Source organism: Garra rufa, chromosome 7 (assembly GCF_049309525.1).
Source record: "Garra rufa chromosome 7, GarRuf1.0, whole genome shotgun sequence".
Taxonomy (NCBI): Eukaryota; Metazoa; Chordata; class Actinopteri; order Cypriniformes; family Cyprinidae; genus Garra; species Garra rufa.
Window position 1 is genome coordinate 2,323,143 of NC_133367.1, and position 15,236 is coordinate 2,338,378.

Below are 15,236 nucleotides of genomic sequence, written 5' to 3' on the forward strand. Positions count from 1 at the left end.
TAATTTCGTCAGACAAGACGAGACGAAATATGTTCGTCAACGACCTTTTTTTTCATTACTAAGACGAGACGATGACAAGACTGCACCACTGTCCAAAAACGCTGACTAAGACTAAATTAACATGCCTTATTGTTGACGAAAAAAGACGAGACGAAAATGTTTTGCATAAAATAAAAACTAAGATAAAATCTCTCTTCATTTTCGTCTACAATCGTCTCTGCTTTTTCATCAGCTGTTACGGCTTTAAAATATTCAAACTGGCTGGCGCTGAGCCAGAGACGGACGAGCTCTGCGCTTGTCATATAATCACAACTATGCAGTGTTTTTAACCACATAACGCTTATTTTAGGTTTCAGACATTTAAATACACATAAGTACTAGTAAAAGGAGACATTTAGAGTTTGTAAAATACACACATAGGTCTATGGAAGCAGAAAATAACAATCTATTCAAATATAATCTGCCGATGTGTTTTATTCATATCACATACACATAGGCTTAGTAACTAAAAAGTTCACTCTATTCCTCTTCTAGTTCACCAGCCACCTACTTGCATGTATTTCGGGAGAAACGGATGAATGTATATGTGCTGTAAATACGGCTGACAGGACTCTGAGTCTGAACAGCAGCGCGAACAAACATGTTCATGTTACAGATTACGATCCAGATCATTTATATAGGGTTTTAAACGACGAAACATACTAATTCACACATATTTGTGAATCGGAATATTAGATAGTTCATGGCATGGTAAGCAAGTGTGTGAGTATTCTGGATAAAAAAGGAAAAACGAAATAAAAGCGATCTATCTGTCATACAGTGTTATTGTGTCTGTGTTGTGTCATGTGACAAGCTTGATGCGTCGCCATGGAAACAATAAGGACGAACGTTCTAAAATAAAGGTCGCTTAAAAAAAACTCACTCTCAGGGGTCTGCTAGAATATTTTAAACTCAGCACTGAAAGGGTTAATCATTTGTGAATGTGTCTCCTAAATCAGAAATTGAAAACCAGACACGTTTAACATTTGCATTCAACAAAAATCATTCAACAAGTGTATTTTGTCAGGTAATTATGACATTTAACCAATGTTTGAGATATGTGAAACACTTTTTTTTACTGAAATGTGTATCAGTAATAATCTCAGTAATAATGTGTTATTTTAAAAAAAGACTACAATTTTTTGACTAAACCTAGACTAAAATATATTGAGTTCTTTTTTGACTAAAACTAGACTAAAATTAAAAGACTTTTAGTCGACTAAAACTTGACTAAGATACCTTGAGTTTGATTTTGACTAAAACTAGACTAAAATGACGAGACTTTTAGTCGACTAAAACTTGACTAAGATACCTTGAGTTTGATTTTGACTAAAACTAGACTAAAATGACGAGACTTTTAGTCGACTAAAACTTGACTAAGATACCTTGAGTTTGATTTTGACTAAAACTAGACTAAAATTAAAAGACTTTTAGTCGACTAAAACTTGACTAAGATACCTTGAGTTTGATTTTGACTAAAACTAGACTAAAATTAAAAGACTTTTAGTCGACTAAAACTTGACTAAGATACCTTGAGTTTTCTTTTGACTAAAACTAGACTAAAATGACGAGACTTTTAGTCGACTAAAACTTGACTAAGATACCTTGAGTTTTCTTTTGACTAAAACTAGACTAAAATGACGAGACTTTTCGTCGACTAAAACTTGACTAACAAAAAAAGATATGTGAATGACTAAATATGACTAAATCTAACAAGGACATTTGGCACAAGACTAAGACTAAGGCTCAATCCCAATTCTACCCCTTAGCCCTACACTTAGCCCTACCCCTCCGTTTGACGCGTTCACGTGAAGGGGTAGGGGTGTCTCATTTCTCTTTTGGTTGGAGGGGTAGGGGTAAGGGGAAGGGCCAGATAGCCCTCCAAACGAAGATTTTTCAGGACCTCACTTCAAACGAAGGGCTAAGAGAAATTTCCAACATGGCTGCTCACTCGAGCAAGCAGACTCGTAAATATAAGTAATTTTTGCCTTTAATAAGGATTTTCATGACAATGTTTCATTATATTTATATTACCTTCAATCTTGTGTTTGTGTTTATGGTGTTGTTTTGTAAATAAACGTTTGCAAAAAAAATCGCTAAAGTTTGCTAGCAGATAGCACTGATTGCACGATATTACAAAATATATTTTTATGTCATATACACTTGACTGCATGTTAGAAACATGAAAGACCAGTGGCACGGCAATTTCCACTTTTTAAATCCCCTCTGATGCGCATTATTCAGTAGTGTCCTGCATTCGCCAAAATCACGGCAGTCCACCGCATCCAGTCATGTGAATAAACGAAATATTCGCTCAAAACACCCAATAAAGGCAGTGATGATGCAGTCAGGACCGTGGAGCCGGCTTGCTTTGAAATGTCTTTAATGATTGCGCCTAATGCGCCCGCTCACCGCACCAGTAATTTAAATCAGTACATAATAATAAAAACGATACCTTACAAATAAAAAGAAGCTGATTTTTACGATCAGAAATTTCTTAAACCAGTGAACCCCTGTAAACATTTTAGTCCAGTCCAAGGATCCAGAAAACGAATGCGTTCAAATAGAAAGTTCAAAACGAAATTCACAAATGAAGCATATATACTTCTCCAGGCACCACTACACTGATTAGCAATTTGCCGCGCATGTGATAATGCGTTGTTTGTTTTGCTTACGGCCACATGTGAATGAACGGTGCGTACACCGTACATTTTTACTTTTTGCAACATGACAACATTTTGACATCTTGGAATGATGATAAACATCTGCGCATGTCCTCTGACGTAACATTAGGAACTAGCGACAACGTATGATGACGTATCACAGTGTTGTAGTGGTGTCCCATTTCTTAGGGGAAATATTTTAGCCCTTCCCCTTTACACTTTGTTTCAAGGGACAAGGGGAAGGGGCGAGGGGTAGGCGGAGGGGTAGAAAATAGAATTGGGATTGGGCCTAAGACTAAATTAAAAATAGGTGACGAAATTAACACTATCTGAGACTAAATTTAGTAGGAAGATACAACCACCAAACTTAGGTTAGACCTTCAGACTGGTCTGACTCAGGTTGCTGTAACTTTTCCAACTGATCGGACGTTTGGTTTTTGAAAAACGAACAATCGAAACTACGAAAACTTGTATATAGACTCATTGTGTCTACTCATAGACTCACAATAAATGATAAATACAGTATTCAAGCTGTCTATCCTTTGACAGTGTGTTAAATCATGCTAACAACACTATAAAACACACTAGCTAAGTGTTAAAACAAGGTAGTAACTAGAGATGTTCCGATACCCTTTTTTCCTTCCCGATACCGATTCCGATTCCTGGGCTCGGGGTATCGGCCGATACCGAGTACTAATCCGATACCTGGGTGTGTAATTGTATATACAGCTGTAGATAATACTAATAAATTATTTTATTGTGTGCCTCAGACTTATTCCTTAATAAAACAAATATACATGATATATACAGTGAACTAGAGTATTTTTATTATATGACATACATTGAACTTTTATTATATGACACATACAGTGAACTAGAGTATTTTTATTATATGACATACATTTGACAGTAATATTTTTTCATATAGTTAGTATTACTAATCTGGTTTTCTGACGTACATCAGCCCTGTTTATAACAGAGAATTTTGGCCAGAATTTGAAAGATTCTCACTAGATCTCGCAGCAACCTTATTCATTGTGCGGCATTTTCAAACGCTCCTCACTGCATCTCGCAGCAGTAACAGTGTTGCAAAATCAACGTTGGCTCCCGAATAAAGCTGTTCGGGGTTTGTGCAAGTTTGTTTGCATTGCAGTCCAAGCTGATAAACGGTCAGCGCTGAGCAGCTCAAACGTGTCGTGTTAGTTTCACTTTCGTTTCGCGTGCCATTTTATGTTTCTCATCTGAGACAGAAATGGCAGAGCTTATGAGTTGAACGACGCGGTGGTCGCGCCAGTGTGACCGCTCACGAAAATTAGTAACACTGGCAGAAAAATTGGTCACAGTCTGGAGCCCTTTAATATTACCGCAAGTGTCCCGCGCGCTTCAGTACAAGGAGTAAACAAACCACGCGCCTGTACAATTCATTAACACAGAACCACGCATTAATTCATATTTAAACAGTCGGTTTTTGGCTTAATATTAGTCCATATCACGATTTGATTTAAGTGTAACGAACTACCTTTGATTAATGCATCAAACTTTGACAAATTCCGTGACGTTCCGCGTTAAACTGTAAGTTCCATTTTGACTGGATTCCGCGATTCCGTCCGTGTTTTCCGCATCGCAGAAATCATAAAGCCCTACATATGAGACATGCCGCCGTTTTAGCGGACAAACTGCTAGCACATTTGTATTTCTTCTTCGCTGCTCTAAACAGTGGTTGCTTGGGGCAACACTGTTTGCATTCTGAGCCGCGAAGAAGAACTGGCTTCTGATTTGCTAGCGGGAATAACTTATATCTTAAGAAAATGGTATCGGATCGGTACGTGGGTTCATGTACTCGCCGATTCCGATGCTAGATTTTTTTGTGGTATCGGCGGCATTTCCGATACTAGTATCGGAATCGGAACAACCCTAGTAGTAACAAGTTTGTTTTTGTCGGAATTTATGTTAGCGGCGTGTTAAAGCGTTGGACATTTGCTTAACCGTTTTAGCAATGCGAGTTAAATCTTTGAACTGCGCACTTTACAAAGTCACTTCAAACTTTCAAACATGGCTTTGTTAAGCCACCATCTACATTTGCTTACAAGCTTCACTCATTTGGTTTAAAACGTCACCGTATTTGTTATCAAAGCTGAATTTTCAGCATCATTTCTCCAGTCTTCAGTTTAACATGACCCTTCAGAAATCACTGGAGTATGCTGTTTTGTGCTTAAGAAACATTTCAGATTTTTATCGGTGTAGAAAAAAAAATCTTCCTGGCCTAAACTTTTGAACATTGATATGTACTGTTAAATAAATGCGTGATTTGGGGTTTCAGGAGCAAGTGACGGCCGCCATCTCTCTGGCGATGGAGCAGCAGATGCAGAAACTGCTGCTGGAGACACAGCTGGACATGAACGAGTTCGACAACCTGCTCCAGCCCATCATAGACACATGCACTAAAGACGCCATATCGGTACGAGCCGGAAACCTGCCTTTGCTCACAACCAGTCAGTTTGATACGTCTCAAATTAGTAGTTTATGAGTTATTTCTGGTTCTCAGGCTGGAAAGAACTGGATGTTCAGTAACGCTAAGACCCCGCCGCACTGCGAGCTGATGTCGTCGCATCTCAGAAATCGCATCACTGCAGACGAGGCGCATTTCGAGCTCCGCCTGCATCTCATCTACCTGACTAATGATGTCCTGCATCACTGGTGAGAAAGAGCTTTTATCAGAACTGTGAATTTTTATGCGATCATAATATATATATATATATATATATATATATACGGTTATATTTAAAAAAAAAAAAAAGGTTACAATATTTTTAACGTTAAAATACAATTTTGTAATTAAATTAAATATAGTTCTTAAGTTTTTTCAATTTTAGTATTAATAATTGTAGTACTTGTAGAAACAAATGTAAATAAGATTTCAGTTAATGTTTATTTTATTTCAGTTAACAAGTTTTTTTTTGTCACATTGTAATGCTTTTGAATACTTAAATCAGCTGTTCAAGGCGTTTTATTTTAGTATCATTACTGTACGACAGTAGTGTAACATTAATGTTTTGAATTCATTTTGTATTTTTATATTTTAATATCAATTTCATGTTTTCTGTTTTTTGATATTTTTTCTTAGCTTTTTAAAATATGTAAATATTGTACAATATTCACAATGTATTTTGAAATGTATACAGTTATTTAAAATAAATTATAAAACGGTTAGTTCCATTCCTCAATTCTGATTGGTCAGCAGCTGTGTGGTATTCATGATACAGCACTGCTATGACCGCTTCACTCAACGGTTTTGTGTATCATTGAACCCCCTTAGCAACCACCCTTAGCAACGTAAACACAGCTGCAGCAGTTAGGGACTACTTTTTACAGCGGAAGGCAGTTAATGATTTTACTTTATGAAAACATACAACTTAATATATATTTTTGATTTTAATATTTTTATTGTGTGGTAACCGTTTTATAAAAGCAATGAGGTACTTGAGGCTGTGCTGTATCGTGAATAAATCACGGCTGAAGGGGTTGCAGGCACGGCCTCTCGTACCTTATTGCTTAAATATTTATACTGTTGCATTTAAAAAAGGTTAAAAAAAAATTTAACGTTACAATACCTTTTTGTAATATTACACAGTTACTTAAGAACCTAATAAAAATGTAAAGTGCTTTTGAGTAGTGTTGTTTTAGTATGATTATTATGTGACGATGACACTAATATTTTGAATTAGTTTTTATACTTTATATTCAATATCTATTTTAAGTTTTTTTTCCCTCATATTGCATATTGTTGCCTATTTTTGTCATTTTTCTTAGCTTTTTTTAAAAATATGTAAATACTTTAAAATATTTACAATATAATTTAACAAAAATATGTATGTTTTTTTTTAAATGTTGCAATATTTTTAATGTTAAAATACCATTTTGTATTTTTAAACAAATAATATTAAACACAGTTTTCAATTTATTTAAATTTTAGTTGTAATTATTTTAAGTACTTTAACTTAAATGTAATAATAAAAAAAAGTGCCTTGAAAACCAACTTAAAAAAAAAACAATTTCACTTAAGTTAAGCTCCAAGCTAAAAAGGTTAGCATGAAAAAACAGTAGCCCATTGTAGTTGTACTTAGCAACTCTAAGTGTATTTTTATGGCATTTTATTGAGCAAACTCTTTGATTTTCTCCACAGTCAGAGGAAAAATCAGAGGGATCTTTTAGCAGCTCTACAGAAGGTTGTGGTTCCCATTTACTGCACCAGTTTTCTGGCTGTAGAGGAAGACAAGCAGCAGAAAATCACCCGCGTAAGATCATCCATCCCAGTTTCTTCCTGTTTGCCTCTTTTTGTAATGTTTTTTGGTAGATGTTATGGTTATAGCACAAAAGTGAGCCGTTGGTCTTCATGTTTTCAGCTGCTGCAGCTCTGGGAGAAGAACGGCTACTTTGACGACGTCACCATTCAGCAGCTTCAGAGTCCGGCTCTGGGCCTCGGACAGTATCAGGTACGGCCTCAAGCTGTCAGAGATGTTTGTTTGGTAGTTAAATCTGAAAGATGTGTATCTCATCACATCTCTGTTGTGTCTGGTCCAGGCGTCGCTTATAACGGAGTATGCACCGGTGGTGCAACCCGTCCAGGTGGCCTTCCAGCAGCAGATCCAGACATTGAAGACGCAACACGAGGAGTTTGTAAGCAATCTGAAGCAGCAGCAAACGGCGGCGGTAGCAGCAGCCGCGGCCGCCGTCGTTCAGCTGACGCCTGCGGATGCCGACGTGAAAACACAAGCGCCCTTGACCTCTCAGCCTGGTATTAACTTTAAATAATAATTACAGTCGAGGTCAAAAGTTTACACGCACCTTGCAGAATCTGCAAAATGTTAATTATTTAACCAAAATAACAAGGATCATACAAAATACTAAATGTGTTTTTTTATTTAGTACTGACCCGAATAAGACTTTTGCATATGGTCCGCTAGAGAAAATAATAGTTGAAATTATAAAAATGACCCCGTTCAAAAGTTTACATAATGTGTTGAATGCTTTCAGGTCATGGTCTGGATGGTACATGAAAAGTTTTGTAATGGTACACCGAACCATTGGTAAAAATGTAGCATTTTATATCATGAAACTCTATTGTAGACGATGGGAATTTAATGTTTCGTTCAATTGTAGCGCCGACAAGAGGCACAACCCGACCAAATTTTTCGTGTGCTCATACATGTGTGTGTCTAATTTGGTGAAAAATCTCATTTTGTTTTGGAGTTGTAGACATTTTTTCTGCATTTCATGCATTTTTTGCCACTTAGGCCCAATCCCATTTCTATTTTCTACCCCTTCGCCTACCCCTCGCCCCTTGTTGAAACGAAGTGTTAAGGGGAAGGGTTAAAATATTTCCCCTAATAAATGGGACAACACTGTTATACGTCACCATACGTTGTCGCCAGTTCCTAATGCTACGTCAGAGCAGTGTTGTTTTCGTCAACGATGACGATGACGAAATCATTTCGTTGACGCCACTTTTTTTCATGACGATAACGAGACGATGACGAGATAAAAATGGCTCGTTGATGACTAAAACATGACGAGACGTGTGTGAGTTTTCGTTGGCGAGACGAGAATAGACAAATGTTAGTGGGTGGTCCGTCAGACGTTTAAAATGCATGACATTTCCGCTTATTGTGTATGCCAATTAAAACTTAAAAAGTATCTGACGCTATGGCAAGCCGTTTTAGCATTAAATACTCTTTGCTATACTAGTATGGCAAGCCGTTTTAGCATTCCATCCTTTTTTGTCTTTTATGTTCTAAAACATTCCTTCATTATTGTAATTATTGGTGAAAATAGTCGATCCGGAAGCTCACATTGTGTTGAACTATAGATCTGCTATTTTCAGAACTTATAAGTGACACTACCCAACAGCAAAATACTTACTGACCTACATTAATTTGTTAAAAGACTACTTTTTTCCCTTTTTTTGACTAAAACTAGACTAAAACCTTTTTGACTTTTCGTCGACTAAAACTAGACTAAAACCTTTTTGACTTTTCGTCGACTAAAACTAGACTAAAACCTTTTTGACTTTTCGTCGACTAAAATTGGACTAAAACTATCACATATAGAAGTGACTAAAATTTGACTAAAACTAAGAAGCATTTTAGTCCAAAAGACTAAGACTAAGACTAAATCTAAGATGGTTGTCAAAAACAACACTGGTAAAAATGTAGCATTTTATATCATAAAACTCTATTGTAGACGATGGGAATTTCATGTTTCGTTCAATTGTAGCGCCGACAAGAGGCACAACCCGACCAAATTTTTCGTGTGTGCTTAGAGTGTGCTCATACATGTGTGTGTCTAATTTGGTGAAAAATCTCATTTTGTTTTGGAGTTATAGACATTTTTTCTGCATTTCATGCATTTTTTTGCCACTTAGGCCCAATCCCATTTCTATTTTCTACCCCTAAGGGTTAAAATATTTCCCCTAAGAAATGGGGCAACACTGTTATACGTCACCATACGTTGTCGCCAGTTCCTAATGTTACGTCAGAGGACATGCGCCGATGTTTATCACACATTCCAGGATGTCAAAAATGTCGTCATGTTGCAATAAGTAGGAATAGTGTAAGCACTGTTCATTTACATGTGCACATATGGCCGTAAGCAAAACAAAAAATGCTTTATCACATGCACGGCAAATTGAAAATTGCCGTGCCACTGGACGATCGTAGTTGTTTCTAACATGCAGTCAAGTGAATATGTGACCCTGGACCACAAAACCAGTCATAAGGTTAAATTTGACAAAACTGAGATTTATACATATAAATCTCAATAAATAAGCTTTCTATTAATGTATGGTTTGTTAGGATAGGACAATATTTGACTGAGATACATCTATTTGAAATCAGAAATCTGAGGATGCAAAAAAATCAAAAAGACTGAGAAAATCACCTTTAAAGTTGTCCAAATTAGGTTCTTAGCAATGCATATTACTAATCAAAAATTACATTTTGATATGTTTACAGTAGGAACTTTACAAAAAATCTTCATGGAACATGAACTTTACTTAATTTCTTAATGATTTTTGGCATAAAAGAAAAATCAAAAATTTTGACCCATGCAATGTATTTTTGGCTATTGCTACAAATAAACCCCAGCGACTTAAGACTGGTTTTGTGGTCCAGGGTCACATATGAGATATGATTTTGTAATATTGTGCAATCAGTGCTATTTTTCTTGCAAACGTTTCTTTACAGAACATCACACATAAACATAAACACAAGATTGAAGTTAATATACATATAATGAAAAAATGTCTTAAAAATCCTTATTAATGGCAAACGTTACTTATATTTACGGGTCTGCTTGCTCGAGTGAGCAGCCATGTTGGAGATTTCTCTTAGCCCTTCGTTTGAAGTGAGGTCCCGAAGGATCTTCGTTTGGAGGGCTATCTGGCCCTTCCCCTTCCCCCTACCCCTCCAACCAAAAGAGAAATGAGACACCCCTACCCCTTCACGTGAACGCGTCAAACGGAGGGGTAGGGCAAAGTGTAGGGGTGAGGGGTAGAATTGGGATTGAGCCTTACTATCACAATTTTGGCATTAGTGTATTGCCAGCACGCCATGTTTTCGAATGTCCGACGCTGGTTTCGTGTCGATCCAGTGTTGTTTTCGTCAACGATGACGATGACGAAATCATTTTGTTGACGCCACTTTTTTTCATGACGATAACGAGACGATGACGAGATAAAAATGGCTCGTTGATGACTAAAACATGACGAGACGTGTGTGAGTTTTCGTTGACGAGACGAGAATAGACAAAAATGTTAGTGGGTGGTCCGTCAGACGTTTAAAATGCATGACATTTCCGCTTATTGTGCATGACTATTAAAACTTAAAAAGTATCTGACGCTATGGCAAGCCATTTTAGCATTAAATACTCTTTGCTATACTAGTATGGCAAGCCGTTTTAGCATTCCATCCTTTTTTGTCTTTTATGTTCTAAAACATTCCTTCATTATTGTAATTATTGGTGAAAATAGTCGATCCGGAAGCTCACATTGTGTTGAACTATAGATCTGCTATTTTCAGAACTTATAAGTGACACTACCCAACAGCAAAATACTTACTGACCTACATTAATTTGTTAAAAGACAATTTTTTTTCCCTTTTTTTTTGACTAAAACTAGACTAAAACCTTTTTGACTTTTCGTCGACTAAAACTAGACTAAAACCTTTTTGACTTTTCGTCGACTAAAACTAGACTAAAACTATCACATATAGAAGTGACTAAAATTTGACTAAAACTAAGAAGCATTTTAGTCCATAAGACTAAGACTAAATCTAAGATGGTTGTCAAAAACAACACTGTGTCGATCACAGTAATGGGTTCTAAGATATTGGCAAATGTTTTTTAAGCGCTAAAATGCAACATGCACAAACCATAAGGCAAAATCTGGCATGTTTGGTATCGCTGGACTTGGCAAGGATTCAGGAAATAAAAAGGTGACTCCCGAAGTCGACCACACCTAAAGTTATAAGCATTTGAATATTTGATTTTTACCACTAGCTGACGCTGGCTCGGAAACTTCTCAGGCTCCTTCAGGGCATCGTGCTGATGACCCAGAGTTTTGTAATGATACGTCAATGTGTTAGTAAAATATAACATTTTTTAATACAAAATTTAAAATGGCCGACTGGAAAATTGGGTATCATTCGGCATTAGGGCTGCAACGATTCGTCGACGTTGTCGACAAAAATCGATAATAGAAATAGTCGACAATGAATTTCATTGTCGATGTTGTCGCCAGACATGTTTTCTCTGACCGAGTGAGGCATCTCTCTGCCGAGAGTCGCACATAGGCATTAGCTTCTATGCTGAGCGATAACATACAGAAATGGCGGCGTCCAATGCACTGAATGCAGCAGCTGCGCGTACCAAAACACGCCCGTTTCACACATACTCCGTCTAAAGTGCGTATTTTTTTTCCACACCCATGTTAACGGATTACAACGTTCACAATGTACGGACTGTAAACGCGTTCTGTGTGAGCGCAAAACGAGTCCGTGCTGCTTCTGCACCGCATACGTAACGCACACGGACTGTAGACGCAATGCAGACTGAGTATGTGTGAAACAGGCATAAAGTTTGGGAGCATTTTAGCCTGCTACGGCGAATAAAAAGATTACCTGCATGGTTTGTAAAGCAGTCCTTGTGCATCACGGCAGCACCTCTGTGATGCACGAACATTTAAAGAGAAAGCACGTCGGACAGTTAAATGAAACCAGTTTGGCTGGCCTCGGTAAGATTTAAATAACATGGAAGCCAATACGTTTTGTTTTGGATATACATGTTTGTTTACGGTATTATTGCTGCTGATGTGCCTGCCCCTGGTTTGCAGGAAGAAAATGTTTACTTGATTTTAATTTATTTTTTCTTATAAAACAAATGTGCCTGTCCTTTAAAAAGATTATAGAGTTTCTTAATTTATGCATTTATGTCTGTACTGACCGATTATTGTGCCTAAATGGTTTTAGACAGGGCATTTTTATTTACTTTTAGTATGAATTGGCCTATCAGCAGCAAAGTTCAATAAAATATGCATTTTTCATTGAAGTACCCCCTTCTTTCTTGTATTTACTATAATTTTCCACATAATTAAAGCAATCTCATGCTAAATTTGAGAAAAATTGAATAATTATCCGATTAGTCGACTAATCGTTTCAATAGTCGGTGACTAGTCGACTATTAAAATAGTCGTTAGTTGCAGCCCTATTCGGCATGATGCACTGAATCTAAAGACACCATCAGTTTTGTGATTTTTATTTTTTATTTTTTTGGCCAAACCATTCAGAAGTTATAAGCAAAATATGCATTTTTCATATCTCCTGACCACTAGGTGGCACTGTGCCGAAACACTGCAGGTAGGTCATGTTTGTTATAACACACACACCAAGTTTGGTCTCAACACGCCAAACCGTCGCAAAAATATAGCCTCGCATCCATTTTTTGTGTGTTTTCCGTAGAATTCCTTTGCGCATTATTTGAGAACGGTTTGATCAATCAACTTGAATTCCATAACTTTTTGCCAGCATGGGCTGAAGATGATCTGAGCCAATTTTGGTGAAAATCAGACAAACCGTCTAGGACGAGTTCAAAAAGTAGGTTTTACAAACTAATAAAAATAGAAGAAAAAAAAAATCTATGATAAACCTTATGATTTTCGACTCTGCATGACCCAAGGATTCACCCTGGTGAAAAAAAACTGCTAAAACCAGCCTAGGCTGGTTTTAGCTGGTCAGCAGGCTGGTTTTAGAAGGGTTTTGGCCACTAAAACCAGCCAACCAGCCAATGCTGGTTTTAGCTGTTTTTTTTTTTTCAGCAGGGCAGAAGGAAAAAATAATTACGGTTCAAAAGTTATTGGCATAAACATGAGTGAAAATTTGGAAAAGTGGTGGCGCTGGAGAGTTTGAGTTAGAGACTCCAAACTTGCTATGGTTAATGTTGAGACTGTCCTCTATCAGTGTGCCAAATTTCACAACTTTCTCGCAAGCGGTTCTATGGGCTGCCATAGACTTAACAGCGGAAGAAACGGAAGAAGGTTTTTGCATGATCTCTCTTATTTTGGTAAATTAATTAACATTTAGCAGGTTTCTGCAGGGTTCATGTAAACTTCTGACTTCAAATGTGTGTGATTTGTAAATGTATGATGTTTTTCTTGACTTGTGATGTCGATATTGATATTTTTGTTCCTTTTATTATGCCATCAGCAGATCTAAAGCCTGCTTTGGCCGGTCCTCCACCCGGTGATTATGAAGGCGCTCAGAACCGACCGTCAAACTCGAACCCGGCAGCGTCATCCGACATCGCCTCCTCTAAACCCGGCTGGTTCGAACCACAGCACAACATGCCGGCATGGACCCCACAACAACCCGTGAGTGCTAAACTGCTTCTACATCTTACAGATCTTACATACTTCACTCACCCACTGGCAGTAAATTTTTCTTAATTGATTTTTCCTTTCTTTTTTTTCTCGATCATTTAAATGTTTCATTTTAACTGTTCTATTCATTTCGTAAGGTTCTTTTTAGATTTTTACGATTTAAGTTAATAAACTAACGAACCTCCTGCAGTTCCTTCACAAACCTGCTGACATGTTTATCGAACTTTATGTAGTTGATAAATATATTTTCTTTCTCTTTGTAATGTATATTAATATAGAACAGAATTTTCCTACTTCAATCAGTGTGATAAACGAGATAGTTCAAAACTAATTTGAAAGTAATCAAAAAGTAGCGTAAAAGATTCAGTAATGGACTCCAATTTATTAAATATAGATATATGTAAATGTACTATTAATTATATTTAAAATCTAAAGTTAATCAAGAACAAACAACCTATTTTTTCATATAAAAACTAACTGACACATATTGATTGATTTATTCATCTGATCCAAACATTCTTTCATAACCGCTCTTGAATAACGTGCAAACGAATTCTACGAAAAGCAGGCCAAAATTGATGTGAAACTTGTCCAAAGTTTCACTTTATTTATGCTAATAACTTTTGAACCCTAAGGCCGCGATCACACCGAACGCGTTTTTGCAGTTGGAGGCGCCTCTTTTGAATGGTTTTCTGTTGGCAGTGAGCGTTCTACGTGCTGCTTATGCGCCCAGGGCGCCTCGCGTTTTTGCAGGAGCGCTCTGAGCGCGTGAAGTTGAAAAAAAAATCAACTCTGAGCGGAAAAACGCCTAACGTCATTCCATTCATTCGATTGGACAATGGAAAAGAACGCGAGAGGCGGGCCTTCTGTTGTGGTGACGGAATTTTACGGTTGCTTAAAAAGTCCGGAGACTGCAAGAAATAGAGGAGAAACCTTTTGTGTCTATCGTGGGTAACCCGGAGCTGTATTATTTAGGGTTTCTGCTAATATGACAGTTTACTTAACAGCATAAAACTAAGATTTTAGAGCGCTCGCGCTATAATCCTTTGATTTGACTGACAGGACAGCTGTTTTGGTCGTTGCTTAGCAACATAAACGCAGCACGCTCTTTTATTAAAAGTCACCAAAAAAAAAAGGCAGTGCTGTGCGCCTCGCGTTTTTAGAACTAAAAGACGCGTTCGGTGTGATCGCGGCCTAAGATTATTTATTTATACAGTGCTTTTTACAATACAAGTAAGGCACAAAATCAAAAAAAGTGCCGAATTTCAAATGAAGTACAAATTTCAAAAATCGTAAGCTTTAGTCATTTGTCGATTTTTAATTGTATTAAACTGTTAACTTTTTCAAACTCGTCCTAGACGGTTTGTCTGAGTTTCACCAAAATTGGCTCAGATCATCTTCAGACCAGCTGGCAAAAAGTTATGGAATTCAAGTTGATTGATCAAACCGTTCTTGAATAACGCGCAAACGAATTCTACGAAAAGCGTGCAAAAATGGAAGTATCTGCTGGTTGTATCTCCGCAACGGTTTGCAGTATTGAGACAAAACTTGGTGTGTTTGATAACACGCATGACCTGAGGCTACCTGCAGTGTTTCGGCACAGTGCC

At 37.2% G+C, this 15,236-nt stretch overlaps 1 protein-coding gene across 4 annotated transcripts in view; it reads left to right on the plus strand.

Annotated features, from left to right (window-relative positions):
- The window catches only part of LOC141338709 (calcium homeostasis endoplasmic reticulum protein-like), a 42,197-nt gene that overhangs the window by 3,144 nt on the left and 23,817 nt on the right, over nt 1-15,236 (plus strand). For 3 of the 4 annotated variants that reach the window (XM_073844316.1, XM_073844318.1, XM_073844319.1), the window contains 6 exons: nt 5,023-5,160; nt 5,248-5,399; nt 6,886-6,997; nt 7,106-7,195; nt 7,284-7,497; nt 13,457-13,620. In XM_073844316.1, coding sequence (XP_073700417.1) covers nt 5,023-5,160; nt 5,248-5,399; nt 6,886-6,997; nt 7,106-7,195; nt 7,284-7,497; nt 13,457-13,620 — 870 coding nt within the window. The remainder of the gene's footprint in view (nt 1-5,022; nt 5,161-5,247; nt 5,400-6,885; nt 6,998-7,105; nt 7,196-7,283; nt 7,498-13,456; nt 13,621-15,236) is intronic. The other variant, XM_073844317.1, reaches the window with a different exon arrangement.